The sequence below is a fragment of the Cavia porcellus genome, unplaced genomic scaffold (genome assembly GCF_034190915.1).
Source record: "Cavia porcellus strain 051 isolate PalLab524CR breed Dunkin Hartley unplaced genomic scaffold, mCavPor4.1 scaffold_1, whole genome shotgun sequence".
Classification (NCBI taxonomy): domain Eukaryota; kingdom Metazoa; phylum Chordata; class Mammalia; order Rodentia; family Caviidae; genus Cavia; species Cavia porcellus.
In genome coordinates, this window is record NW_026947484.1 from 136,386,538 (window position 1) to 136,413,725 (window position 27,188).

The following is a 27,188-nucleotide window of genomic DNA, read 5'->3' on the forward strand; positions in this document are numbered from 1 at the left end:
TGTTTCTCTCTTTCTAGGTTTTGCTCTTGACATCTTATTTGCTATTGCAAATGGATTTTCACCCTCATATGAGTTCTTTACAATAACCCGCTTCTTGGTGGGCATGATGAATGGAGGGATGTCGCTGGTGGCCTTTGTCCTGCTAAATGAATGTGTGGGCACCGCCTACTGGGCTCTTGCAGGTACTGCTTAAATTCATGCAGATCTGGGCGGGGTGAGTGGCTGCAGAAAAAACCTTGCAGGGAGCCAGTTTAACCCTAGAGCCTGAAAACACATTTGAACTTGAGGTGTCTCATCCAACTACAGATTGAAATTGCTTATTCAAATGCTAAGGAGAAGATGTGTTTAAGATTTCAGATTTTGAAGTATTTTCAAATACATCACCAAATATCTTGGGGATGGGACCCTAGTCTAAACACAAAATTCATTTACATTTCGTATATATCTCATACACACAGTTTGAAAGTAATTTTATACAGTATTTTTAGCGCACCTCTGTTTTGACTGTGATCCATCGCATGAGATCAGGTGTAGAAATTTCTATTTGATCTCATGTCAGTACTTAAAAGGTTTCAGGTTTTGTAGCCTTTTAGAATTAGAATTTGAATTTTCATATTAGGGATGCTCAATTTGTATTAGATTTGCTTTCCTTTTCTGTATGAGGTCAAAGAACTCACTTTACTCGTATACTGCAGTAGAAAGTTCCTGTGGTGACTGCCTTACAGTGAGCTTGTCGTGCACCCATGGCCGGTCTCCAGATTTTTGTGGAGCATCCACTTCCTAGAACACCATCAACTGCTGTTTACCCAGGGTGGGAAACAGTACAGGGACAGGAGTACTGGAAACACCTTTCTTGAAACCTGCTTATTCCATTTTCTTTAATTCTTGGTCTGTGACCTTTCTCATTCTTACTTTTCTATTGAAATCAGCATGACATGATTGTAGCATTACTTTACGATGCTGGATAGCCTAATTGAAGCCATGTTCTAAGTTCTTTTCAACAAACCCATCAGCTCTTCAAGAGCTACTTATATAGTGAAATAAATGATTATAAAAAGTTCATGTGACTTTCAACATTGTCCTGGGAGTGTGCTTGTGTCTAAAGACTCTGCTTTTTTGCATTGTAGGGCATGTTGATGACATTTTATTTCGCTTTTATTAACTTGACAATCATTGATTACCACTGATATTCTTGTACCTATATGGAAACATGTTGATGTTGTGACTAGTAGAAATGCATCATATGAGGAGGGGGCAAGGGGAGAAGACAAGAAAAAAGAATAGAGGGAAAATCTAGAAACAAAGCTTTTGTATATAAAGAGGGAAAGTGGGGCTGCAGGGAGGAAGGAAATGAGAAGAAAGAGAAGCAAAATATATTATGTACAGGTACAAATTCCTATGACGAATGTTATCACGGTGTGTATCTAAAATGAGCTAATAAAATAAAAAGAAAAAATGCATCCAAGTGAGGGTGTATACGAGAGTGCTATGTCTCCCTTTAAACTAATGCCTGCGGCCAGCTAGCATCTGCTGAGCATCTGTTTCATGCCAAGCACTACACTAGGCAAGTGATGTTTATCTGTAGTATTTGCAGAGATTACTGTTAAAGAGTTCCTACCCTCATTTATGGATAAGGAAGCTGAAACTCTGAGAGGGAAAGTGATGCATCTGCCCACAGGTCATGATTGATAAGGCCTGCTGCAGCCCAGGTCGGGTTGAGGACTGTCCTTGTGGGACTTCAGCCTGTCACCTCACGGATCCTGGTCAACTATTGATTTCTAACGGGTGTTTTGGAAGTTGTGCAGACTCTTATATTGAGCCAGGAGACAAAGGCTGAATAAGATAGACTCCTGCTCTGTTTGTATGTCCATGAAGCTGCTGCTGAACTGAAGGATGCCTTGGACCAGCTCCATTCCAGGTGGACAGACTTTCTGCTGGTCCTCACACAGTGTGCTTTATGATTTCCTTCCTCTTGAGCAGTTTTCAGAGACTTTTGGAACAAGCTATTTTTTCCTTTAGCCCACATCCTAAGCTAGGACTCATGAGCAAACCTCATTTGAGTTTTCATTGAGACTTTAATGTCATTTTTATTGTTATTAGTTTTTTTTCCAGTTCTGAAAATCAAACCCAAGGCCTTGTACATACTGAGCACTGAGCACCAGCCTTAATGTCTTTTTTCTGAATCATGAGATCAGACTTGCTGAGATTTTCTAGGAATTACTAAAGTGATTGTTGCCACCCACTGTATGCAGAGCAGGCACAAAGGTAGCCTTTCCTGTATTCTGGTTGACCTGAGGCCCAATGTCTTACTCCCACTAAACATCATAACTGCATATTTTTCATGCACCTTACCTTTCTCTATTAAAGTCACATTTGACTTCAGTTAAGTTGCTCTTATAAAAATAAAGACGTATTTTACCCTCCCCCTGCCAGATTATCTAAAGATTTTTCCTGTTCTATTGCATGTGTATGAGAAAAGAAAGACTTCTTGTCCCTTGTTCCCTTGCCAGTCCCCTAATGCCAGTGAAAAGATTCCGGTTGAAGGGCTTTAACCTCCCATTCTTGTCTTTGAAGCTGGGTTAAGAGGAGGCAATTAAAATTTCTGTAGCAAAGAAAAAAGGGAGGAAAGGAGAAAAAAAATCACCAACAGTAGAGCCAGATGGTTCCCCAATTCAGTGTTAAATAGAGAGCGAGGGTGAAAGAGTTCCCTGGAAGCTAAGACTTGGCCATGTACCCGGGAGACAGGGAGGCTCTGAGGCAGCCCAGAGCGTACTCTCTGGAACTCAGGTCTTCCTCAGAATTTTGTCCTTGGCCTGCCTTTTCGGTTGATTTGTTTCTAGCACCAACTTATAAACCTCTGTGATTTTTTTTAATTTAATTTTTTTTTTATCGGTACCGGGGATCGAATTCATGACCACCTGCTTGCAAGGCAGGTGCTTATGCCACTGAACTAAATCCCCAGCCCCTTACCTCTGTGATTTCTAATATATGAATGAACTATAAGAAGTTGGGAAAAAAAAAAACCTAAATGTTTAGCAATCAGGGATTCATTGGAAATAGCCTAATTCTTTTGCAATAAAAAATTAGCTCAAAAATTATGCTTCATTACAGTTTTTTAGTATATGTAATGTGCGTAACAAGAACAAAAAGGTTCAGGTACAACTGAGAGCATCCATTTCTTATCCATGTGTAATGTAGTGCTTAGCAAGCATGGGGATAACTGAAAATTACTGAGAATTTTAAAAATGAAATATAGTAGTGCAACGATGAACATTTCATATTAATATATTGCTTTGTCTTCTTAATGTTACAAATGTTACATTGTTACAAATGTTACAAAGCTATTTTTATAACGTAAAGAATTGATAGAATTGATTAATAAGTCAAATATATAGAACACACACAGTCACACCCATCTGGAGACAGCCAGTTCCTGTATCATTGTGCGCCTTGCTGAGCTCTTCCTGCCGTCTCTGTTCCACAGCACTCAGTTATTGACAGACCCTACTGTGGACCAGATGTATTTTCTTTAAAAGCAATTTGGGTAAAATGGGGAGACATGACAGGGACGTGTGGGAGACAGTCCTTGCTATTTTGAAGTTTGTTCTTTAATTAGGAGAAGCAAAGCAAATATGAATCAATTTCAGAAAATTCTGAGGACATTGGAGAAAATGAAACAAGGTAACAGGCTAGCCATAACTGCGGGAGTAATTCCATTGAAAAGGGTTGTTAGAGAAAACCTCAGTGCAGTGTAGAAGTTTTATATACCATAGTGAAGTGGAAGACCAGACATTCAGGAGAGGATTCCAGCCAGAGGGACCAGCAAAGACCCAAGTCCGAGACAGGAAGGAGCTTGTCCCAGGGCCTGAAAGATTCCCTGTGGCTGCACTACCATTAGAGAATAAATAGAGTGAGTTAAGGTTGGGAGGGACCAGATGACAGAGGGCCCATGACAGCTCAAATAAGGAATTTTAATTTTTATTCCAAGTATGATGGGAACCCAGAGATTTTTACTAAATGGAAGAGCAATAAATAGACTCTCATATACAGAAATGTTGCTCTTTGAGGCATGGAAAGAATGGACAAGAAAAGAGAAGTTGTGAAATCAGAGAGGCAGTGTAGCTGACCACAGGAAACAATGGAGACCCAGACAGTGTGGGAGCTATGGAGGAGGAGGAGGAGCGAATGCATTTGAGCTGGGCCATGCACTGCTGATGGATCAGCAGAGACAACCAGAGAAAGAGGACTTGGAGACTTCAGAGCTTGTGACTGAAAACTGAGCAGGTCATTCATGTCATTTACCAAACGAAGTCAGATCCAGAATTATTTCTAACCTGCTGAAATTTAGCTTTTACTACATGAAAATCTAGTAGGGATAGTAGACTTGAAATGAACAAAACTAAGCAGAAAATAAATCTGAAAAATAAGTATAAAGGCCCTAAGGTCCATAAACAGTTAAAAAACTACCCATGGTAGCCCAAAATTATAGTATTTGATATGTTCAGTTTCTAAACTAATGTCTTGAACCAAATAACTTACAACTTTACCACATCTGTAGATATATGACTTATCCCTGCGGTCATTTCTAGGCATCTATGTGTAACTTCCATGTGATTATCTGTTAACCCCTCAAATAAAACACACTGCTTTCTTTCTTCCTAAAACTGACATCATCTCGTGGGACTTCTGCATACACAATGTTATCACAGTATTTAAGTTCACCAACCTAGATGTTGTAGAACCAGGTCCCGATGCTCGTCATATCCAATTGATAACAATCCTTACTGATCATGACAAAGACTAGATTTTGAAAAGCCTATATAGAAAGGGAAATCATGTAACCTAACCAGGCTGTGGTGCCAGGTGTCAGAGAAGCTGGAAGCAGGAATCTATATGCTTCTCATCTCTGCTCCCCTTTCTCTCAGGAACTGCTTCTCCCCAGTGCAAGATGGGGCCAACCAGGTCCAAATTCAGAATTTCAAGTGCTGGGTAGGAGGTCTGTTGGATCCACCCTATAGCTAGGGAGCCAGGACTGGCAGCTTACACTCGAATTATAAAGATGGAGTCAGTCCTGCAGAGAGTGGGATTAGAGGATTTCTTGGAATTAGAAGGGAAATTGAGGTAGAAAATATTCTCCAGTGGATACTCACAATAGGAGGCTTTCAGACAGCTTTTTAAAATTTTTCTTTTTCTGGACTAAACCAAGATTATTAGCAGGACAGTGTGACATTTCATGTAACATGCATTGTTATTTCATCCAAAACTAACAGAAACTATCCTTTGAAGTAGATGTTATTACTTTCTTTCACCAATGAGAAGAAAACCAAGGCTCAGAGACATTTAGTGATTTGCCCATGATCACACATACATTTTGTGATTTGCCCAAGATCACACACACATGTGGAAGAACACAGATTTAGGGTCCGAACTTGGTCCATCGAGACCATCTCTCCCTCTGGGGTGTTCTCTCTTTGCCTACATTGCTATCAGTGGATGTTGCATTCTTGGAACCATCCTGAGCAATGACAGGTGGCTTTATTCTTGGGTCCAGGTGCTGTTTGCTGTACTATAATGAATGAGTCATAGCTATTGATTATTTTAAATTTCTAGGGAAATCACACTGTCCCTGTTCCCTTACTAATCAGTTCCCCTTTTTGATTCCTCCTTTTTCTTACTAAGGCAAGCAGTACACAAGTTGTTATGTAGTGATAAGGAATAGACAGCAATCAGAGAAAACATTTGCTTTACAGAATTGTTATGGCAAATTTTTATAGTAAGGTCATCAAAGCCCAGTTACTATGGGATGCTCACAGAACTGCCTTTCCATACAAGAGAGAAAAATGGTAAAGAAAGCAGGCCCTCTATTGAAATAGACCTGCATACAGGTCCTGGCTTTGCCCCATATATCTCCATTTGCTTAGGGAGTTTTCCTTACTCTCTGAGTAATTTCTTCATTGTAATATGCAATTAATAATGAATGATCCCTGCCTGTTAGACCAATGTATGCAAAGCCATTATACTCAATAAATAACTGCTCAGTAGACTAATAATGCTAATAGCAAAAAGGAAATATATCAGAGGTAGAGGTAGGGAAATACGCAAGAATATAGGGTAGGCCACTGTGTTTAATGCCCGTATCAATACTTGTTTTTTTGTTTTTGTTTTTGTTTTTTTGTACCTGGGGATCAAACTGATGACCTTGTGCTTGCCAGGCAGACACTTGTGCCACTGAGCTAAACCCCCAGCCCTCAATGCTTGTTTAAAACAAATGTAAGATTACTTACAGTTCCATGGTTGATATTTTTCCACCATTGTGCTGCCAAAAATCCATGCTTCAGAAAGATTATATTCTACTTGAAAGAGTCAGGCAAGAAATAAATAAATGTAAACTGTCTTACATTTGATAGTTATAAATTATGTAAGGAAGGGTGCAAGAGAATTAGAGAATGGACTGTGACTTAAAATAAGGATTTCAAGGATAGGCTCTGTTGTAAAGATTAAGACAAGCACTGAAATAACTACATGACCTAAAAACTTTATTACCCATGTGACAAAAATATCTCCAAACCTCAACCACGGACTCCCCCTCACTTCTAACTCACCTGATCCACCTTTCTTGCCACATTTGGAAGAAGTTCTGGAAGTCCTATTTTTGTGAGTGCTTAGGTGTGTCATCCTGGCTGCCTCCATGTCCTACATTGATTCAAAATGTTTACAGCAATTTCTGTGAAAAAAAACTGTGACAGCATGTCTTCATCCACTTTATTCACCAGATCTGCAACTTCTGGTTCCACCTCAAAGTCAGAATGACCAAAAAAGGTAAACTGCTTCAGAAAGTGGCAAGAATGATGGGAAAAGTGTGTTTGGGTGGGAGAGAGTATTTTGAGAGAGACTTAATGGCAATGTGTCTTTCCTGAACTATTTTTAAATTTTAAAATTCCATTTAAATTTTAAATTCACCATATTTTATGATCACCCTTTGTGGTGTAGAGTTTTCCTTTATACTCTGCCTCTCGCTGGAATCTCACAAGGCGGGGATCAGTTCTATGACGAGATTGGAAATCGTGCCGCAAACGATGCCTTCTCCAGTGACAGTTTTCTTTTTCCTGAATTAGGATCCATTGGTGGCCTCTTCTTTGCAATTGGCATCGCCCAATATGCCCTGTTAGGATACTTCATTCGCTCCTGGAGGACTTTGGCTGTTCTGGTCAATCTACAGGGAACAATGGTCTTTCTCTTATCTTTGTAAGTAGTTTTTCTTCTTAGGGTTTCAATTTAGTAAGTGGAACAAATATCTAGAGAATTTTGGTAAATGCATAGAGGTTATTCCCTTTCAGGGGCTTACTTCTCCTGACTTTGGGGAAGAGATAAACTTTGCAAGCAATGTTTCAACTCTTGACAGCTCTTGGGAAGAGAGGTGTTGCTTAATTAATTCAGAATGCAGGTACCCTTTGTTTAAAGCAGTCTATCAATAGACTGCATTTTATCCTTCAGAATTTTAACCAAATCAATTTCTTCTTAAAGCTAATACCTAAAGCTAAAAGATTGTCCTGCTGGGGGCTGGGGATTTGACTCAGTGGTGTGGCACCTGCTTGGCAAGTGTGAGGTCCTGAGTTCGATTGCCAGGACCCTTAAAAAAGATCATAATGCTGATCAGATCATGGGCTAGGTATGTGACTAAGCTGTGATATTGTAGAGTCAGATATTTATACTGACTGGATATATAGTGACAACATTCCATCCTACAGACAAGTCTCAGCTCAGGGACCTTACAGGTAGACTCTGGATGAGTGCCAGATATTCGAAGAATTCTTAGGGTACAGAGACTCAAGGTATTAAGAGGATGATTCGCTGGTCAAAGAGGGGCTGCATAAATAACTGCCAAAAAAAATCACACCTACTTTAGCCCATTTTACCACAAGTTCTTATGTGGCCTTTGAAAAGATTTTCTTCCCTAAGGTTTCAGGTCTCTACTTTTAATCATTAAAATTTTTGGCATAAACAAAATTTTCAGCTTATGGTACCAACATTCTTTTGTGCCATAAAGTGGCACAAAATAAAACAGTACTTCTGGTGATATTTTAATTCAGGTAGTGGTTTTTATTTAGCTTTTTAATCGAGATTTGGTAGAGATTGAACTGAAATTTGCTTTCATACTATCTTTGAAAGCAAGAACATTGTTTAGTACACAGTAGAAATAATAGCAGTAATTTGTTAGCTTATATATTGTGCATTTTTGAAAGTGATAAGTGGATATATAACATAGTATCTTGAGTTAATAAGCGTTCATAAGTACTTGTGAACAAATGAGTTTTCTTTCAAGTACTTAATGAAGCTCATACTTCTCCAATCAGCCTGGCTCTCTTCTCTCCTTCAGTAGTCCTGAGTCATTCTGCTTTTCTTTTTCTGTGTGTGACCTGAGTTAGTTACTACTTAGTACTCGATGGACGTAAATTCATTTCCTTGCTGTGCTCATACACAATAGAAACTAGAAGTGAAAAGACAGGTGAAATATAAATACGGACTCACTCCATTAAGCTGAGAACAGGGCCTCTGCTATATCTTTCCTCTGGCCTGCCTGGTGTCCACCCTTCTCCCAGGACCACCCAGCTGCACCTTGTTCCCAGTGAGCACTTTGTGTTTTTCTGCTCCTGACTCTACCCAGTACTGTGCCTGCTTTGCCATGCCCTCCTGTCCGGTTCTGCTTCTTTAATTAATCCTCAGCCACCCCCATGGCTGAACTGCCATCCTCCCTAAGCTTTTGCTGGCCACACACCCATTACAAGCCATTCTTTCTTTAATGGACTCCTCACCAGGTAACATGGACCCTTTGTGTGGCCCTTGTGTTTCTGCCTCAGCTGGAGCCCCATCTCCCTAAACCCAGAACCCTCAGACAGCAGAAGGCTCTTTTTCTGGAGTTGTATTTCCCCTAGCACCAAAGCCACGTGGTAGATTTGTTGTGTGCACTGAACAAACATTTGTGATCATTATCGTATTTAGCCGTCAGCGCCATTATTTTAGGGTTATGCTTGTGTGCCTACCAAAAAAGTTTTTACCTAGTTTTAAAATTCCTATTTTCACAATATTTGAATTTGAGTAGTTTTATTTTTTCTGCAAACCACTGCCCTCTTACAAAGATTTGCCACCTTTAAGGACATTCAGAGAATTTTTTGAGCAGAAGAAATGTTATTAAGTTAGCATTTTCAGAGATGACCATGGCTCAGGTAGGCATGCTGTTCTGCGAAAGGCCGAGTGCTTAAAGGCCTGCTTTTTCTTTCAAAAACATATCTTACTGTTCTGTATGTGTAATTTTCATGGAAAATTTGTGTAAGTGAACTGTTGCTCTCTAAAAATGCAAAGAAATACAGGGTCCTGAATTTGCATGATCACAATAAATCTTTTCCAGGGAAAAATCAATTTTCCAAAACCTGAACATCTTTCATATATCATGTTTAAAGATGGTGTGTAAAGTTTTAAAATTAAAGTTTATGCTTCTAAACAATTCTGAAAATATAGAGAAGCTTATTAGGTGGCAAGGATGATTTACATTACCCAAAGGTAATGGTCCAGTAATATTTTGGTATAGTTCTTAGTGGTTCTTTTTTCTCCTTGCAGTTCTACCTAGATTTACTTTTTATTATTATATATTTTCACTATGTAGCCATCACAACACTTTTATATCTTGTTTTTTTAAAACTTAATCAGGTGATATAATCAGGTAGTAGCTCATGTGTGGCTGTGTACACAGGTAGGGCCGGTTGATTACCAGGCATCTTTCAACAGAATAGTGTTTTTCCTTGTTATTTCATTTGCATGTAAGTAATGTGATCAAACGGCAGTGAGGAAGTAAATAAAGGGATTTTTCCAAGATTGTGTAGGTAGGCTTTGTCCATAGTTTGGTTCACAGTCAAATGTTATGCATAAGTACTCTCATCCCCAGCAACAAAACTCTTAGGAAAATTCTGGATTTTGGTTTGTGATATTTGCCTCTCAGTATCTGTTACATTGCTTTGTACAAAATAGAAGCACTCAGTAAATGGTTATTGACAGACTAGAGCTGTCCATTAAGCATCCAAGCCTATAGTGTGTGTTGCTAATTCACTGTCCTTTTTAAAAGGCACAGGAAATTCTAAAAAATACCCTTAAACAGCTAATATTATTCCTCCAGGTTTTATTTTAGGCCAAAAATGTCAAATTAGATCAAAGAACACTTGATGTTATATTAATAAACAAGGTTTCCATGTTCCTGTCATCGTTTTGTCTTTGAGAAGTCCTCCACCATGGTAAACAGACAGAAAAATAGATAATGTCTAAGCCTTAGAATTGAGTGAAGATAGCAGTGACAGTATTTTATGGTTGTATTAGCAAATAACTGTTTAGTGTCTAGAAATTAACCTGAAAATAATTTTATTCTTTAAGGTCTTGGTGGATCATGAAAGGTCACTAGGGCATAATAAAGCTGGTGTGCTGGGTGATCAGATATTTGAAGCAGTAAGAAATAGCTGAGATGTAACAAACTTTTATTTATTTCTACGCATAGTCTTAAAAAATCTACTCCATAAATAACATGTCACTATGTTAAAAACTCTGACTTGTTAAACATTTGTTTTTCTGATGAGTTAAAAAATTTATATCCTCAGAATATAAAAAATCTATTACCTCTGCTGTATTTTTCTAACCACAACTGGCTAGGATTTAGATCTGTGTTCCTGATCTGTACTTTATGAAAAATTTACATTATTTAGTACTACAGACTTGCCAAGGGGTAATTTAAATTTTCTTTAATTTAATTAATATAAGATAATTTTATATAAAAATAAATTAAAGGGGCTGGGACTTTAGATCAGCAGCATAAGCGCCTGCCTTGCAAGTGTGCAGTCGTGAGTTCGATCCCTGGTACCGATAAAAATGAACAAGACAAAAAAAAAATTCAAACTAGTTTTTTAATGGTGTTTTAGAAGCATTGTATTGTGTCAATAATAAATAAGGGTACCTTAACATTGGGACGCTGTGGAAGTAGCTATTTTTCTCTTTCTGGTTTATATTTCATTGGGAGAATCATGCTTTTAAACATAAGATCCAAACCAGCTGTGGTGAAAGACTGCATGCATTTAGAGGGTGATTTCTCTCCTTCCTCTGCACGTGCACCTATATGAATACACAGCCTTTAATGACATCTCTTTCAGATTCATTCCTGAATCACCCCGTTGGTTGTACTCCCAGGGTCGACTGAGTGAGGCAGAAGAGGCACTCTACCTCATTGCCAAGAGGAACCGCAGGCTTAAGTGCACATTCTCACTCACACATCCGGCCAACAGGAGCTGCAGGGAGACCGGGAGTGTCTTGGATCTGTTCCGTTACCGGATCCTCTTAGGACACACTTTGATCCTGATGTTCATCTGGTGGGTATATGTGGGTGGAGCCTTGTTGATCTTCAACACAAGGTTGCTCTAGCCTGTTGATAGTCCATTCCATCTTCAGACTTACAGAGTTTTATCTCTTGTCAGCACGAGGTTGTTTTCCCCAAAATGAGGCCCCTGTTCCTTAGTACCTGAAAACACCTCTGCATACACAGCCCTATTTCTCAGCAGATGATGGTGCCTGCTGGGTGGGTTTATTGAGTTTGAGTAAATACACATCAGAAACACATCTTTGCTCATGAGACACAAATATTTAAGACCCCACCCTCAAGGGGGCTGCAAGAAAGAAACTGAACAGTTTCTACACAGGACTTTCGAAGTACCGACTTTGAGCTGAAGCATTAAGCAGTTTCTCAGTGAATCCCAGCTGCAGTCCTGGGACCACAGTTTGTTTGGTATCTGGTTCACTAACTCATCTCAAGAGGGAAATGTCATCACTTCTGCAGATGGGATTCCAGGAGTCTGAAGCAGTGAATTCAAAGCTAGATGTCAAATCAGTGATTAGCATTCCCTGCTCTTGATTTTCTCATGCTGCCTGTCTCTGAAAATGCTCTCAGGGCTAATATAAGTTGTAGTCAGTGGTTTCAGATCAGTTCACGTAAAGGATAAAGTGTAGAAAGGGGTAAGATAGATGGAGACATACAATTTATAGACTAAACGTACATTCTGTTAAAATGCTGTAAATGTTATTTGGTCCAGTTTTGGGCAGGATCATCATATGCACTGGCCCGACGGATGGTTCTGCTGTGTTGGTATGTACAGTATTTACTATGAAGGGTGTATAGGAACCTACACTTTCATGGGAGGATAAGGAAAGGTGACTTCATTTGAAAACAATCTTATACGTGTAAAGCTGAAAAGAGAAGTTGCTTGAGAATAAGAAACTGGAAAGCTATTTCTGTACCGTGTCCTCTTTTCCTACCCCCACACTGATTTCCACCTGTATGATTAAGGGCCTTGTCCAACAACTGCCATGGAACCAGCACAGTGTGGGAGAGTCACAGAAACATGATAAATTTTGAAAGAAGGGCACACACTTGGAGGCATAAGATTAAGAAAGCTTTTGAGAAGCAGATCCAGCAACATAACATAGGAGCTACTAATTTGAGGTTCTTTCTATTTAGAAGCAAATACTTATAAAGTATGTTCAGATGCTTAGGGATCATTAAAGCCCCTTGTATGCATATTTCACGGACAATCAAATTCTCTGTCTTGGAGGAAGGAAAACAAAGTGTAGATTAAGTACTGTTTTTGTTTTTAATCTAAACGTTTAATTTTTTTCTGGGTATATAAATTTTTTCCAGATATATTTGGGTTATGGCTTTCAGAAGATTTTTTTGAAATCTAAATTTGGGGCCAAGGAGCTTGTCTCTGTTTATTTCTAACACAGCCAAAGGAGCTCTTCTCAAATAAACTTCTTCCCTTGGGCTCAGAATGTTAAAATATGCAATAATAGAAGCAGTGTCATTGTAGATACTGGCGTTCTTTTTGAAGATGCTGTAAAATCCTAAAATCTTCCCTGTGGATTTGTCATTGAAGAAAGCTTTAACTGGGGAGTAAAATTATACCTCTGTGTTTAACATCTGTGCCTTTGGTTATTTCCTATCATGATGCCTTTTAAATAGTTCTTTGATGCTCTAAATATACTGTTAAATATTATGCAAGCACTTTAAATTTTGTTTGGGGCACATAAAGAGGATTGAAATGATTTTAATAGCTGTGATTATGAATTTCAAGGACCAGCTTTGCCACAAAGGCAACTTTTAGAACAGGGGCCCAGCCTTGGGGACAGTAAGGCATCCAGGACCCGGTGCTCTCCTGTGCTTTCACTGGTACTGAAATTCCCCTGTTCTGAACTGGCTGAGTTTATGCTTGTCCTACCTTGATACTGTACCAACTTTGTTTAAATAGTTATATTTTCTTGGCTGAAATTACTTCACTGGAATTGCTGGGCTTTTAAAAATTATTATCAGTGATGTTAATTATAGATAATAGGTTTCATTGTGGTATTTTTATATATGAATGTAAGATATTTTGTTGATATCCATCTCTCGCTTTACCCTCCTTTCCCTCTCATACTCCCTACCCCAGTCCTCTCCTTTTCCTCTAATTAGTCTTTCTGAAAACTTGCATATTTTTTTGTAGGGGGAGATTTCTATTTTAAATGCAGAATAGACACACACAGACACAGGTAACCCATTTGGAAATACTATAGCATTGTGTAAGAGTGAAGTCTCCTGCAGGTAGAAAGCACTTTTAAAAATTTTTTAGAACACTACATGAATTTAGTTTACTCACCCTTATGCCAAAGTGCCCAGGAGACAGGCAAGCAACTCACAGTCATATAGGAGGTGTTCCCTGCACCCTGGAGGTGCTTGATTCCTCAGTGTGTTCCTGAAATGGTGTGCACAAATACATCAAGAGCTTTTCAGAGGGCCCATCCCCAGTGGATCCTTCTAGAGGAGCCTGCCTCTCCGTGACCCGCCTCTTTTCTTCCCTGTTCTAAGACCTGTGCTAAGAAGTGTCTGAATCCCGGGTGGTTGGAGTGCTGGTCATTTCAGGTCTGCAGGTGGCTCCCTGAAGGTCCAGAGTTTTCTTGGCCCGTGTGCTCCAGTCACCTTTTGTTGGCTTGCTCCATAGGAGACTGATTGCAGAGTCATTCTAATAGCACCATGACAACCTATGTAAGCAAGTGTTCTGTAAATTGTTGAGTTAAATAAAGTAAGAGTTAGGTCTTTGTTTTCTATTCAGTGCAGAAATGCTTGAGAAAACACAATGTCTTTCCTTTTGCAGAGGCTGGCCATCCGTTTCCTTTATAAAACAGACAGGTACCAGTCATTTCCAAAGCCCTATTATGTTTTTGTTTTTTCTTAGAACAGATACTATGATTAAGACAAAAAGCTTAGCAGAACTATCAAGCTTATTGTTTGTAGTAGATTGTATTGTACTGTATTGAACCCATGCTGCTTTAATCTTCTCTGGAAATTTCTTATGTACTTTTTGTTCTTGTTGTCTTCTTGTCTTTCACATCCCGGTCCCTTGGCCCCCAACTGCAGGTTTGTGTGCAGCTTGGTGTATTATGGTCTCACTCTGAGTGCAGGTGACCTAGGTGGAAATATTTATGCCAATCTGGCCCTGTCTGGCCTCATAGAGATTCCATCCTACCCTCTCTGCATCTACTTGATTAACCAGAAATGGTGAGTTTGGATGAAATAAAGTGCCCCGTAGAGAATACACACTTGTAACCCACTCAACATACTCACATACACCAATACCTGCACATCGTTCTGTTTGTTCATGGTCAGTATCCGCTAATCACCATGGAGATTAGTTTCTTTCAGACCAAATTCAGTTACAATTCATTTTTTAGTGTAATATTTCTTGATTATCATGTGTTTCAGGTTTTATAAAGTTTTCGACCCAGTATTAAAAGATGCTGCCTTCTGAAGGGTCTTGAGTACAATACTACCCCAGTTCAGGAACTTAATTTGTTCTACAGTTTTGGAGAAGATAGCCATGTTTTTGTTTCTGTGGGAAAGATGGCCATGGTCAATGCAGAGTTTGCGAACAAAATCAAAATTTTGCCAGATGCTTCTGTTTGTAAACCAAATTATTTGCAAACAAAAGTATTCATGAACTGAGGTACCACTGTAGTCTATGTGTAAGTTGTTAGACCCCAGAAGATTATTAGCTACATGATGAACTCAGTAATGTGTTGAGCAGGAAGACAAAGAACTTTGGGGATTAGAAAGAATTTTCTTACTTCCTAAGACCCATTTGGTTGAGGGGAGGAAACCATCCTGCTTTTGCCACTCATGGTCAATGGCACAGTTTTGAAATACCTTTTAAAAAGTTATTTTACAGAGAAACCTTTTGGCTGGTTTTTAAAGATCAGTTCTGCTGGTTAGTCTTCAACCAACACAACTAAAAATCCTGTCCTGTGTAATCTTGGAATTGGTTGGATTGTGCCATTTCTTCAGAAATTATTCTAACCCAAGTCAGGCTTCCGTTAGCATTGCACTCAGTCTGTTGGCATGATGTTCTAGCTGAGACCATTTTGAGTGGCAGGTGTGGGCTTTGTTCACTTGGAGGCTTTAGTCTCGGAAAGTGCTCCCGATTCCTCTGCTGCCTCCTGCTGGTGACTGCGGATCCCCTGCCAGTATCGTTACCAAAATTACATGTAATGTTGAAGATCCTAGCAGAGTACCTGGCCTCTAGAAAGGGACACAATGTTAGTGTCTTTTTCAAGTCTAGTGCTCTGATTTTAAAATTACTTTTCAGTGTTCATTGTATTTCTCTTCATTTTAGCCCACCAACATGAAATATTTTCCCACTTATATTTTTAAGAAAAAGGGAGTTTTTAAAGTGTTTAAAAGTTCTAACTCAATACATTTGAGGTAACTAGAAAATGAAATGAGCTAGAAGACCCTATTCTCTTTTTAAGCTTCGTTATCTGGAACATAGGGAGTGCAATGGTACATGACTATGGGTTTATTCTTAGGATTAAATAAGATAACAGGTGGAAAGCATTTAAAACAGTGACTAGCACATAGTGAACACTCACGGAAATGGAAGCATTGTGTATTCTTTTCTTGTATACATCACAATCCTTTCATCCAGCAAGTTTCCCCTATTTAATGAAACTGAGATCATTTAAAAAGGAAGATTGGGAAGAAAGAGGAGATTAATTTATAAGATTCTTAAGAGAAATGTATAATTTGTTTGTGTTACTTAGGTCTGGTCGGAAGCGGACTTTAGCAGCATTTCTGTGTCTAGGAGGCCTGGCTTGTCTTATCGTAATGTTTCTTCCAGAAAAGAAAGGTATGCCTTTCAAATTCCTGCAAGAGTTTTGAACAGCACTTTTATGACAATGAATCTCAATAAGTAGAGAGATTACATATGCCATGCTTCATTTCTGTGATTGTATATTATTTAGCAATCGTGTGGGGTGTATAATAGGCCAGATTCTTTCCATTGCTGAAAGTATTCTCTGGGTGAATAATGTGTTTAGAGGTGTGCTATTAATTTTTGCAGGCTATTAAGCTACCATCTGGGGTAGCCGGGGTGCAGTATGATGATGCTACGGTTGTTTGTTTGATGATGAGGACTGGTTAGTTTGGCTCAGGAAAAACTTCATCCAAGTCTGCAGAGTACACTGCTCATTCCAGCCCATCACCAAACTGGAGTTCAGAGACATTGGGTCTCAAGGGTGGAAAGCTGGCAGCCCTCAGTGTTTCCATCTTTACTCTCAAGGCACCCCAGTGATGACGGCACCAAGAGTAATATTCACTGGATAGATGTGCTCTTAGTATTATATAAAATGTGAACAAAGCATCTTTAGGAAACTTAAGAATTTTTATATACTTGTAGCTTTGCTATGCAAGCACAGCTTCAAAAATGTCTCTTTGACACCACATCAGTTCTGTTGGATGGGGGAGCTTTAGGAATTTGCTAGCGTTCTGTTAATGGAGATTGCACTCCAAGTAGGATTGAGTATGAGATGGTTTGACGTAAAGTTTTGATAACCACTGGAAATGCATGAAGAGTTCATTTCCCATCCAAGCATGTCACACATCAAATGCTCCTCCTATAAATTACTTCTCAAGGTAGTGTTGTGCCAGTGTCTTGTTCCAGAGCCCGCAAGGCTGCCTGTGCTTGTTTTGTAGCCTTCCAATATACTTTCCCTTTGGTCATCTTCTGAAGTCCTGCACCTTGAATCCAGAGTGTAGATTATTCATTAGAGATCTGGCTTCATATTTTAGAGCAGCCTAACAGTGATTTTCCTGGAATCATAAAAACTAGAAAATTCCGTTAAGTTTGCTTATAGCCTTATCCTCTAAGTGTGTTGGTACTTTCACCTGTGCTGGTGGAAGGAAACTCCTCAGTTGCCCTGCTGGGACTGTAAGAATAAAATACCCTGTTTATTTGTTTTTGTCTGAAGCAGGAAATAATGGGAATTAAGCCATGCTAGTTTTGTGCTCACAGAATGTGTTTAATGTTGGCACCTTGGGAATTCAGTTGTTTCTATCCACAACAGTCCAGTATTCTGTTTATCTCATCATAGAGCAAAACTTTGCAGGATTACTATAAACACTACTATAACTCACCCCACCTCCATAGGCCAAGGCAGTCCATGTCTTTTCTCCCTCCTACCTTACCTACTCCAGGTAACCCACCCCTAGGACTCTGTGCGTGGCCCCTGCCTGAAAGTACCCCTTATTGTAAATAACAAAAATCCAGGGTGACGACAGATGTCTGGACTCCCATCTGGAGCACAGCGAGTGCCCCTGTATTAAGAGAGCCTCTTGAACTCTTTGTTGATTGTGCTTCTTGGTGGACTCCAAGTGATAAAAGGCTCTATAAAGTATCTTTCATGCTCCATGAAGGTGCCTTAGGAATATAATATCTTTGTTATGCTCAGAAAAAGTGGACATCTAGTCTATTTTTAAAGATTTTTCTGGGAAATAAACTCTATGATAATCCCGAGTAAATTACCTTCTATTTTTAATAGCCATTACTGTAAGAATGAGCCTCTTCCACTCTAATTGAGCCCATTCCTTTCACTTGATTCATCATTAGACGTGGAGAACAGATGGTCACTTTTTTTCTTTGTCTTTTTTCCGACATAATCCTTTCTATAGTTGCAGGGAGTCTTCCAGCTTTTCTTGCATTTCTCTTCTTTAAGCTAAAATTGTTTTTGTTCTTTAAACTTGCTTTAAGACATTCATATTTGCTGTTTAAAATATTTTTCTAGCTTTCTTTCAAATCTGCTTTTTAGACTTTCAAGATAAGTGTTATAAAAATTCAAGTAATTCCCAATTAAGAAAAAGATTTCATAGCTAGAAAAATTCTACTAGCATTTTGTGTGAGCTCACTGGGTTTTGTGCTCATTTACTGTCTTCCCACCAAACACACCTGCACAGCTGCATTCCCTCCAACTCAGGTCCTCCCCTCCTGCACTCCTCCCTGGGTTTTTGCTTGTTTGGTTTTTCAGTACTGAGAATTGAACCCAGAACCATTGCACTGAGCCATGTTCCTAGCCCTTTTTCTTTGCTTTGATTTTTATTATTATTTTGAGACGAGACCTGTTTAGTCTCTTAGTTGTCCAGACTGGACTCAAACTTGCTATTCTCTTGTCTCAGCCTCCTAGAATGCTGGCATTACAGGTGTGTACCCACATGCCTAACTGTAGGTATCCTTTTACTCTGTTTGTTTTTTAGCATCTATATGTGGTTGTTGTTCTTTGTGTCTGGGACATTTGTGGATACTCTAGGAGAGATAGCCCATAAGTTAGAAAATAGATCTTTTGGCATGTTGCAGGCTGTGGTTTATAATTACAATTGAGCAACCCCAGTCCAAAAATTCTAAATCTGAAATGCTCTAAAATCTGAAACTCTGAGCTCTGACATGCCACAAATAGAAATTTCTGTAGCTGAACTTATGTGAATTTATGGGTCACACTCAAAACACAGATGCACTAAAAATGTTGTATTAAATCCTCTCTCAAAAATAAGACCTGGGTAGAAAACAATCAGCCTTGAAAACTAGAACTCAAAACTACCGTCACAACCAGCCTGAGGCAGATGATATTCTATATCACTCCAGTTATGTAAGGAAACTAAAGCTCAGATTAGTCAAGCAACCTGTCTAGTGTTACACAGCAAGTAAGACGCATGTTGGGGATTTCAGATCTTTCTGACTCTTGAAGTCAGTACTCTTAAGGGATTGCTGCTTTTCCTTTTTAGAGATTTTTCATGAAAGTCATTACAAATGAAGTAATGCTACCTAGATAAGACCAGTTGTTAATTCTTCAGTAGGCAGGCCTGATGCAGCTGGCCAGGGTTTACAAATCCTACATTGTCACGGTGTTCCTGGCCTCTCAGTGGTGGAGCTTATGGCAATTGATTGTGGTTCCACCAGTAGTTCTGAACACTAGGAAGTTCAGGCATTTGCCACGATAAAGAAGCATCACAGATGAAGGACATTTTCTAGATTCAACCCAAGGAATCTTGCATGTCATGTTTCTTTCCTCAGCCTGGTCTGCTTATTCTTTATTCTTTTGACTTCTCTAGTATCTAGTATCTCATTTATAAGATTTTGTTCATGAACAAGATCTACTTGCTGGCTTCAATGAGCTTATAATATAGTGAAGGAAATTAGTGATCAAAACATAAAATAAAACACAGTACCATAGGAGAATTGGCAAAAAAAAAATGCTATGAGAACTTGGACTCAATGTCATGATAGTAATGGACACTAGCTACCTTCTTGTTTTAAAAAAGTATAAAATCAGACAAAATACATGTAGGAAATATAGATTTTTAAACATTGTTTGAGGCTGCATAGTACAGTGATTTCTGAGAGAAGAAAACTAATCAAAGTGAACTGTAAGAATGACTTAGCTCAGAGGCACAAGGCAAGACGTAGAGCATGACAAGTCTTGATGCTCTTACTGAACTCAGGAAGTACTTACTGAAGGTTGGGAAGACCAAGTTGTCTAGAATTTGCTGGTAAAACACTGGAAAAGAGTAAGATGCATAGAATCTGCAGAAGGAGACTGCATATTTGGCTGCTTTTGATCTGTGCATATATTTGGATTCTAAGTAACTTAACTACATCATAGGACAGAGCCCAAACAATAGTTAAAGAAATACAGTAAAATCCAGAGCCTGGTAATATAGTGTTCACAACTTGTGACCTCCAATAAGAATTAGCAAGTAAATAAAACAGCAGGAAATACCTTGAACAGTAGAAATAAAATCAACAGAATCAAAATCAGAAGTGGCACAGATTATAGAGTGAGGAGACAAAATTAAAGCAGAAGTAGAATTGACTTCTTATGTTTAAGAAAGTAAAGGAAAGCATGATCACAATAAGCAGAATAAATAAAGGTGTTAAAAAGGCATAAAGCATGTAGAGATGAGACATGAAAAAATACAGTGGATGAGACTAAAATACAGTGGATGATACAGCAGATTAGACACTAAGAACAGGTCAGTGAATATAAGCATATAACAAAAACTATTCAGAGCTAAACAAAAAATATTGAAAAGAACAATGACCAGGCATCAGTGAGTTGTGGAGCAGTATCAAGGGGTCTCTCATATTGTAGTCTCAGAAGAGGTAAAGAAAAACTATCTGAAAAATGATTGCAAAAAGATTCAAAAAGCTATAAACATATAAGAAATTAATTACTTTATCAAGAGGCTACAGCATGTGTAGCCTAGATGTGTGCCTCTTTTAATAGGATCAAAGTACATTGAATACAAATAGAGACAAATCCAAAATTGTAGTTAGGGTCATCAATACTGTTATCTCAGTAACTGATGGAAATGGTAGAAAGAAAATATAGGCAGACATTTTTACAGTCAACACAAGCTAGTTGATTTGTAGAACACCTTACCCATAAACTCCTTTTGAAATACACACAGAACATTTGCCAAGAGACACCCTATTCTGGATTAACATAAGTTTCAATAAATTTAAGAGGGTTGGAGCTGTAAAAGTAATTTTTTTCCTAAAATGAATTAAACTAGAAATCAATAACAGAAAGATAGCTGGAAAATTCTCAAATCTTTGGACACTAAATAACACCTTTCTAAAAACACATGAATCATAAAAAGTCACAAATAAAATTAGGAATTTTTGTTTTGTTTTGTTTTGTTTTGTCTTTGATACCAGGGATTGAATTTATGACGTTGCACTTTCCAGGCAGATACTTACGCCACTGAGCTAAACCCCCAACCCCTGGAAATACTTTTAATTGAGCAGTTGCTAAAGTATACAATTCAGAACTTAGGGAATACCAAAAGTGATAGTGCACACCTGTTATTCTAGCACTCAGGAAGCTAAGTCAGGAGGGTCACTACAAGTTGGAGGTCAGCCTGGGCTACATAGTGAGCTCAAGACCAGTCTGAATTACAGAGTGAAACCTTGTCTCAAAAAAAAAAGAAGAAGCAAAGTTTAGGGGATGTGTATAAAGCAAGGTTTAGAGGAAAATTTTTATAATTTTTTAAGTCAGAAAAAGTTTTCAAATGAATGATTCACCCTAAGAAAGCAAGTCAATTTTTAAAAAGAATGTCTTTTGATGAATATTGTATATGTATATATACTTAAATTGTACCAATAAGCTGAAAAAAGACAAATGAAACACAAAGCAAGCAGAAAGATGAAAACAATAAATAAAAGAGCAGAAAAAAAATCAGTGAAATGAAACTCGAAGACTTTGAGATAGATGTTCACAGTAGTATTGTTAATAATAGCCCCCAAAACTTGAAGGAACCCAAATGCCCATCAAGCTGAGGAATGGGTAAACACATTATTTTACATCCATACAACGGAATGTCAACAACAAAAAAGTGACCTGCTGATACACATAAACAGGATTAAATTTCAAAATCATTTTGCCATTTAAAAAAACATACATAGAAGTCCATGAAGTATATTATTTCATCATACGAAACCCCAGAAAGAGTGAATGGTGAGAAAACTTTGTATTTGTATGATATTTCATTTGAAAACAAAGTTAGAGGAAAGCCAAAGTAGTTGTACTTTGCCCACCGTAAGTATGATAGTGGAGAACTGGAAGCTCTTATCAATATTTTTAAACGTATGAGCAATCAAAATCATGTGATAGTCACCCAAGAAATGATGTGAATGATTAACAAACTTTTGCTATTTTGGGCCAGTGAAATATGACTATAAAATACTGAGATAATTTGTTGTAGTGTCCCTGAAGGCTGTCAGAAAATTAGCTCTGGAAATTACATCCTTAGTAGATGCAATATTGAATAAATTTATAAGGTCATTGAGTTCAGAACTTTGAAGTGTAACCTGTGTTTTGAGAGTCATTTTTTAGATTTTTTCTTCTCTTTTAAATCTTTTTTTTTTTTTTTGAACAGTAGCTTTGAGCATTCATTGGGAATAGCTGGTAATACCTGATTTTTAGGTAAAGTACCCTGGTGAAGAACCCAGGAGACCAACAGCCCAACAGCTGCACAGGCAAGGTCTCATGAACAGAGCTGGTCTCATGACATAAGCTCCCATGGTGGGCGTGGTGATTGTAACTCTGGTGGCAGGAACATAGGAGAGAAGTTTCAAGCAGCAGATGGGCTGTTGGACTATTGGGGGTATTTACTGGGTGTGTGGCCGGAGACAGGCTCCCCAAATGTTCAGGGCAGGAGTGTCCTGAGCCTTAACATGGGACTCTTCCTGATTTGCATTATGGACATTTAGATGATAAAGTTTCTGTATCACATCATCTGAACGTAAATTTCAAGATGGCAGTCTCTATCCTATTGTTAAAGATGTTTTCCATGCATTTCTAAAAATACCACCCCTGTATGAATGGAAACCTGCCCTGAAGACTGTTCACAGTCAAGCAAATGTGTATGCTTTGTGTTTGCTTCAGTGCTACCCTATCATTTTTCCTGGCTCAGTTTTCTGCAAAATAATGATAAATTTAATCTGCGACATTACTGGTTTAATGGAAGAAGTTGTTGGGTTTGTAGGATCCAGAAATAAATCATGAAGGAAATGCTAGAAGTCTTGATTTTTTTTTTCCAGAAAACTTCATGTTTCAAAGCTAGTGTGTTTTTTTTTTCAAATATTCTGGCAGAAGAGGAGACAGCAGCCCCAGGGGTCACATTTAGCAGTGCTTGCCTGACTGCATTAGGGCACCATCTTAAAGTGGGTGAAAATTTATTTTACGCTCAAGCAGGGAAAATGAAACTTAGTTTTTGGTATCAGGCATATCACATACCTCCCTCCAAAGACGTTGAGAGCATGAACACAGATTCATTTCACCAAGTTAATCCCTATTTTTAGTTCCTACTTCAACAAGTGGTGAACCACTGTGTGCCTAGTCCTATGGGAGATGTTGGAAAGAAAAGAAGTATGCAAGACACCAGCATCAGCCTGAGCTAACTTGAAATATATTTTGGGCAGGCAAGATAGAAAAATAAGTAACCACAGAAGGTATCTGAGACATGCCAGTTCAGTGGATTGGAAAGTTGTGGTATAGAAGGTTAAAAGAAGGAGAAGATATTTCATGGGAGCTATTTAATTAACAGTGGTTTATATGAGCCCCACAGTCCTAGGAAAAGGGACAAAAGTGTTCAATTTGGCATAAATGTCAAGGAGAATGAGAGTGATTACTTTCAATGGCTAGGACATTGCTGCTGACCTTTAAGACTAGGAATTTTAGGAAAGGATGATACTGGAAGCAAGCCTGCTGTCACAGGACAGGTGCACTTGAGAAAATGGAATGGTTGTCACATCCTGAAGGTGTTTGGTGGTAAAGGGAGGAAACACAACAGAGTCAAGAAGAATTGTGGGGTTTCTTTTTTTGAGAAATTGTTATTTTGAAGATAGAAACAAATGGATTTTTTTTTTGTCTTTTTCTTTTTTTTTATTGGTACCGGGGATCGAACTCACGACCACACACTTGCAAGGCAGGCACTTATGCCGCTGAGCTAAATCCCTAGCCCCAGAAACAAATAGATTTTTAAAGGAGAGAAATTAACTACATTTGAGAAGTAACAAATTGTAGAACCTAGTCAGCACAATGTTAATAAGAACCACAAGATAATTGATTGATAGTATTTTTGATAAGGAAATAAACTGGCCTCATATATTGTTTGCATTTTATATAAAAACATTACATTAAACTCAAATGGCAATATAAGTTAATGACATAAATGAGAAGGATTAGAAGGTTTTCATGTTTCATCTCTTGTTCTTTAAAGAACATTAGTGTCCTCTGGTAGTAATTTAGTGAGATTATTCCTTACCTTCTCAGTAGCACACTGCTGTAGTTGAAACCGTGGTCCCCAGCCTAGGGCACTATTAAGAAGTAGCAGACCCTGTAGAGGGTGGGGCCCAGTAGGAGGAACTTAAGCCATTGGGAGCATTCCCTTGAAGGGACCACCACCCTTCATCTTCCTGTCTCTCTCACCTCCTCCACAGCTGGTTGTTCTAATGCATACACTTCCCTCAGGCTGTACCGTCCCACCACAGGCACAAAGCTGCCGAGCCAACCATGGACTGAAACCACCAAAGCCTTGAGCCAAAGTAAACCTTTCCTTTCTGTAACCTGATCATCTCATATATTTGATAAAGTAATAGAAAGCTGGCTAACACAAATACCCTTCTAAATTGTTTGTAAGAGGTTTTCTGGAGCTCATCTTTGTTTTCATTGTCTGTTGGTGAGGTTTTGTTAACCACTGTTTTATATTAGTGATTGAAGAAGGTAAAGAAGAAAGGGGAAAGATATGTAGCATTCTTGATTGATGTATTTTCTTCTCTCCAGTGTGGTTTTCAGGGGCTCTGTCAGGAAGGAATGCAGGTTTTATCTCACTGAGAGACAAGCGGTGTGCCAGAATTCATGGGCACAGCCAAGACATTGAGAAAATACTACACATGCTTTTGTGTGTGTGATTACTAAACCTTCCAAATGTGTGTGCAGTTGTGCCACTATCTTGCCATTTGAGATCCACATGGATGCCTGTGGCTCCTTCAGAATGAGATGTGTCCTTGAGAGGCATTGTTCCCATTGTGGTCTCACTGAGATTGCTATGTCCTCCTCAGACACTGGGGTGTTTGCAGTAGTGAACAGCCGTACCCTGTCCTTGCTGGGGAAGCTGACCATCAGTGCTGCCTTTAACATCGTTTACATCTACACCTCTGAACTCTACCCTACCATCATCAGGTACGTGTCTGCTTGCACCTCCTCCTGGGTTTGCTGTGTCAGTGGGGTGAGCTCCTCCTCCTGTCTGCTCAGGAGTCAGTGCAGCGGCAGTAATTCAGCAGCAGTTATAACTCAGGCTCTGCAGACTGCTCTCCACCTGTGTGACTGAGGAATCTAGTTTCGTCAGGAGCTAAATTCCCTCTTGTAAATTGTAAGAGAAGTGTTCTACACTAGACATGTCCTGCAACCCACGCAGGGGTGGGTGCTGGTTTTTGATTCTTTGCAGTGCTGAGGCTCAAATCCAAGGCTTTGTGCACACTATGCAGCATCTACCACAGAGCTGCAAACCCCAGGCCATTTTTAGTTAGGTGAATTTCATTCGTTTTGTCACTATTCCAGTGTTAGACATATAGCAGACCAGGAAACAGAGTCCCTTTTGTCACATAGCCTCTATTTTGGCACAATTTATGCACATATTAAGTGATCATATGCTAGTAGGTATATATTAAATTTAAATATTAGTTGTTAGAGATGTTTTTAATGCATGTGCTATGCATATGTCAAAAGGAATATATTCCATCCTAAGTTTCATAAAATCAGTTTGAAAACAAAAAACAAGCCCAAATTTGAAGGATAGGGCGTGGCTTAAGTTTTGTAGAACTACCTTGTGGAATAAGGATCACTCAAAAGGGACCTTTTGTCTTTCTTACCTGTGCGAGAAAACTAAAGGTTTTTCTGCCTATTGATTTAAATCTCTTTTTCCCAGCAACAGACCACATCATTTCCTGATTGTTCTTACAATCCCTTTTGTTTGACTGTAGGCTGTACTAGGATCAGTGTCTACACTAGAAAACATTTGACAGCAAATAGACATTATGAACAGTTAGACTGAGATAACAGAGTAAAGTCTTGTCACCCTTCTAGAATTTATTCCCATTTTCTCTCCCTCCCTTTTACCTCTTTTGTGCCTACAGCCCAATGCAGGTAATATTCTAGGTTTCCTGACAGTGAATGCCCAGTTAAGTCCTACTAATATGACTGACTTTTTAATAGGTAATTCGTTGAGTTTAAATGGGCAGGCTTTTCAGACCATTAAGCCCTTTCTTTCCATAGCTATGTTAATTGATAGTAGATAGTAAACCTCATATGAGAGAATATTTGATAAGAAATACTCAAATGCCGATTTTTGCACTGTTTTCTAGAGTTGTACTACCCGTATGATAGTTACTATGTTCAAGTGCCTATTTAACTTTAACAAAACTGGGTAAGGTAGAAATTTAGTTCCTCATGCTCATTTGCCACATTTCACTTATTCAGTGACTCTCCATGTTCAGTGCAATCCTAGAACATTTCCAGCCCGAGAGAGTTCTCATAGATGGCTCTGCTGTATGGGTTCCTGTGCTTGCCCTGCATCATGTTCTTTCTGTCCAGGTCCTTTACACCTCTCTACGGGGTCTTTACATTTCCTCCTGCAACTCACTGATTTTTATTCCACTTTTCCTTATGCCTTTCAGGAACGTTGGGCTTGGAACTTGTTCCATGTTCTCCCGAGTTGGTGGGATTATTGCTCCCTTCGTCCCCTCACTGGTTGGTTTGTACCTCCTTGTTTTGTTTTTCATGATTCTGCACTTTGGAAATGCCTGTGTTTTAGCGTAGAGAGAGGTAATGAGTATATAGCTTTTAAAGTCAAAAGTCAGAGATGTGGACCGTGCACATCTTAGATGAAGACTACTACTCTATCAGGACAGATAGACTGGGATGCTTCTGCCCTGATGGGTCTGATTCTTTATCTGTTTTCACTGGAGAGTCAGCTGATTTCTCTTCAGAAGTTAGCTATTAAGTATTTGTTAAGTGTCTGCTTCATGTTAGACTTTGTATTAAATGCTTTATACATATTGTTGTATATAATGCACATGGTAATCAAATGAGAAATGCTACATAAATAGATTAAGCATCTTTCCCCAAAGCATACCACCTGAAAAAGAAAACTAGAGGAAATATTGCCTGGATGTGTGTCTGCTCAGATTCATTGGTATTTTCTAAATTTTGTAGTCCAATTAAAGGTGAGATATTAAATGACA

The 27,188-nt window shown here is 38.7% G+C and overlaps 1 protein-coding gene across 6 annotated transcripts in view; it reads left to right on the forward strand.

Annotated features, from left to right (window-relative positions):
* The window catches only part of Slc22a15 (solute carrier family 22 member 15), a 67,307-nt gene that overhangs the window by 36,675 nt on the left and 3,444 nt on the right, over nucleotides 1–27,188 (forward strand). For 4 of the 6 annotated variants that reach the window (XM_013143008.3, XM_063256035.1, XM_063256051.1 and 1 more), the window contains 7 exons: nucleotides 18–182; nucleotides 7,116–7,245; nucleotides 11,187–11,402; nucleotides 14,477–14,617; nucleotides 16,156–16,241; nucleotides 25,008–25,128; nucleotides 26,622–26,694. In XM_013143008.3, coding sequence (XP_012998462.1) covers nucleotides 18–182; nucleotides 7,116–7,245; nucleotides 11,187–11,402; nucleotides 14,477–14,617; nucleotides 16,156–16,241; nucleotides 25,008–25,128; nucleotides 26,622–26,694 — 932 coding nt within the window. Of the gene's footprint in view, nucleotides 1–17; nucleotides 183–7,115; nucleotides 7,246–11,186; nucleotides 11,403–14,476; nucleotides 14,618–16,155; nucleotides 16,242–25,007; nucleotides 25,129–26,621; nucleotides 26,699–27,188 lie in introns of all 6 variants that reach the window. The other 2 variants (XR_010049722.1, XM_013143009.3) reach the window with 1 other exon arrangement.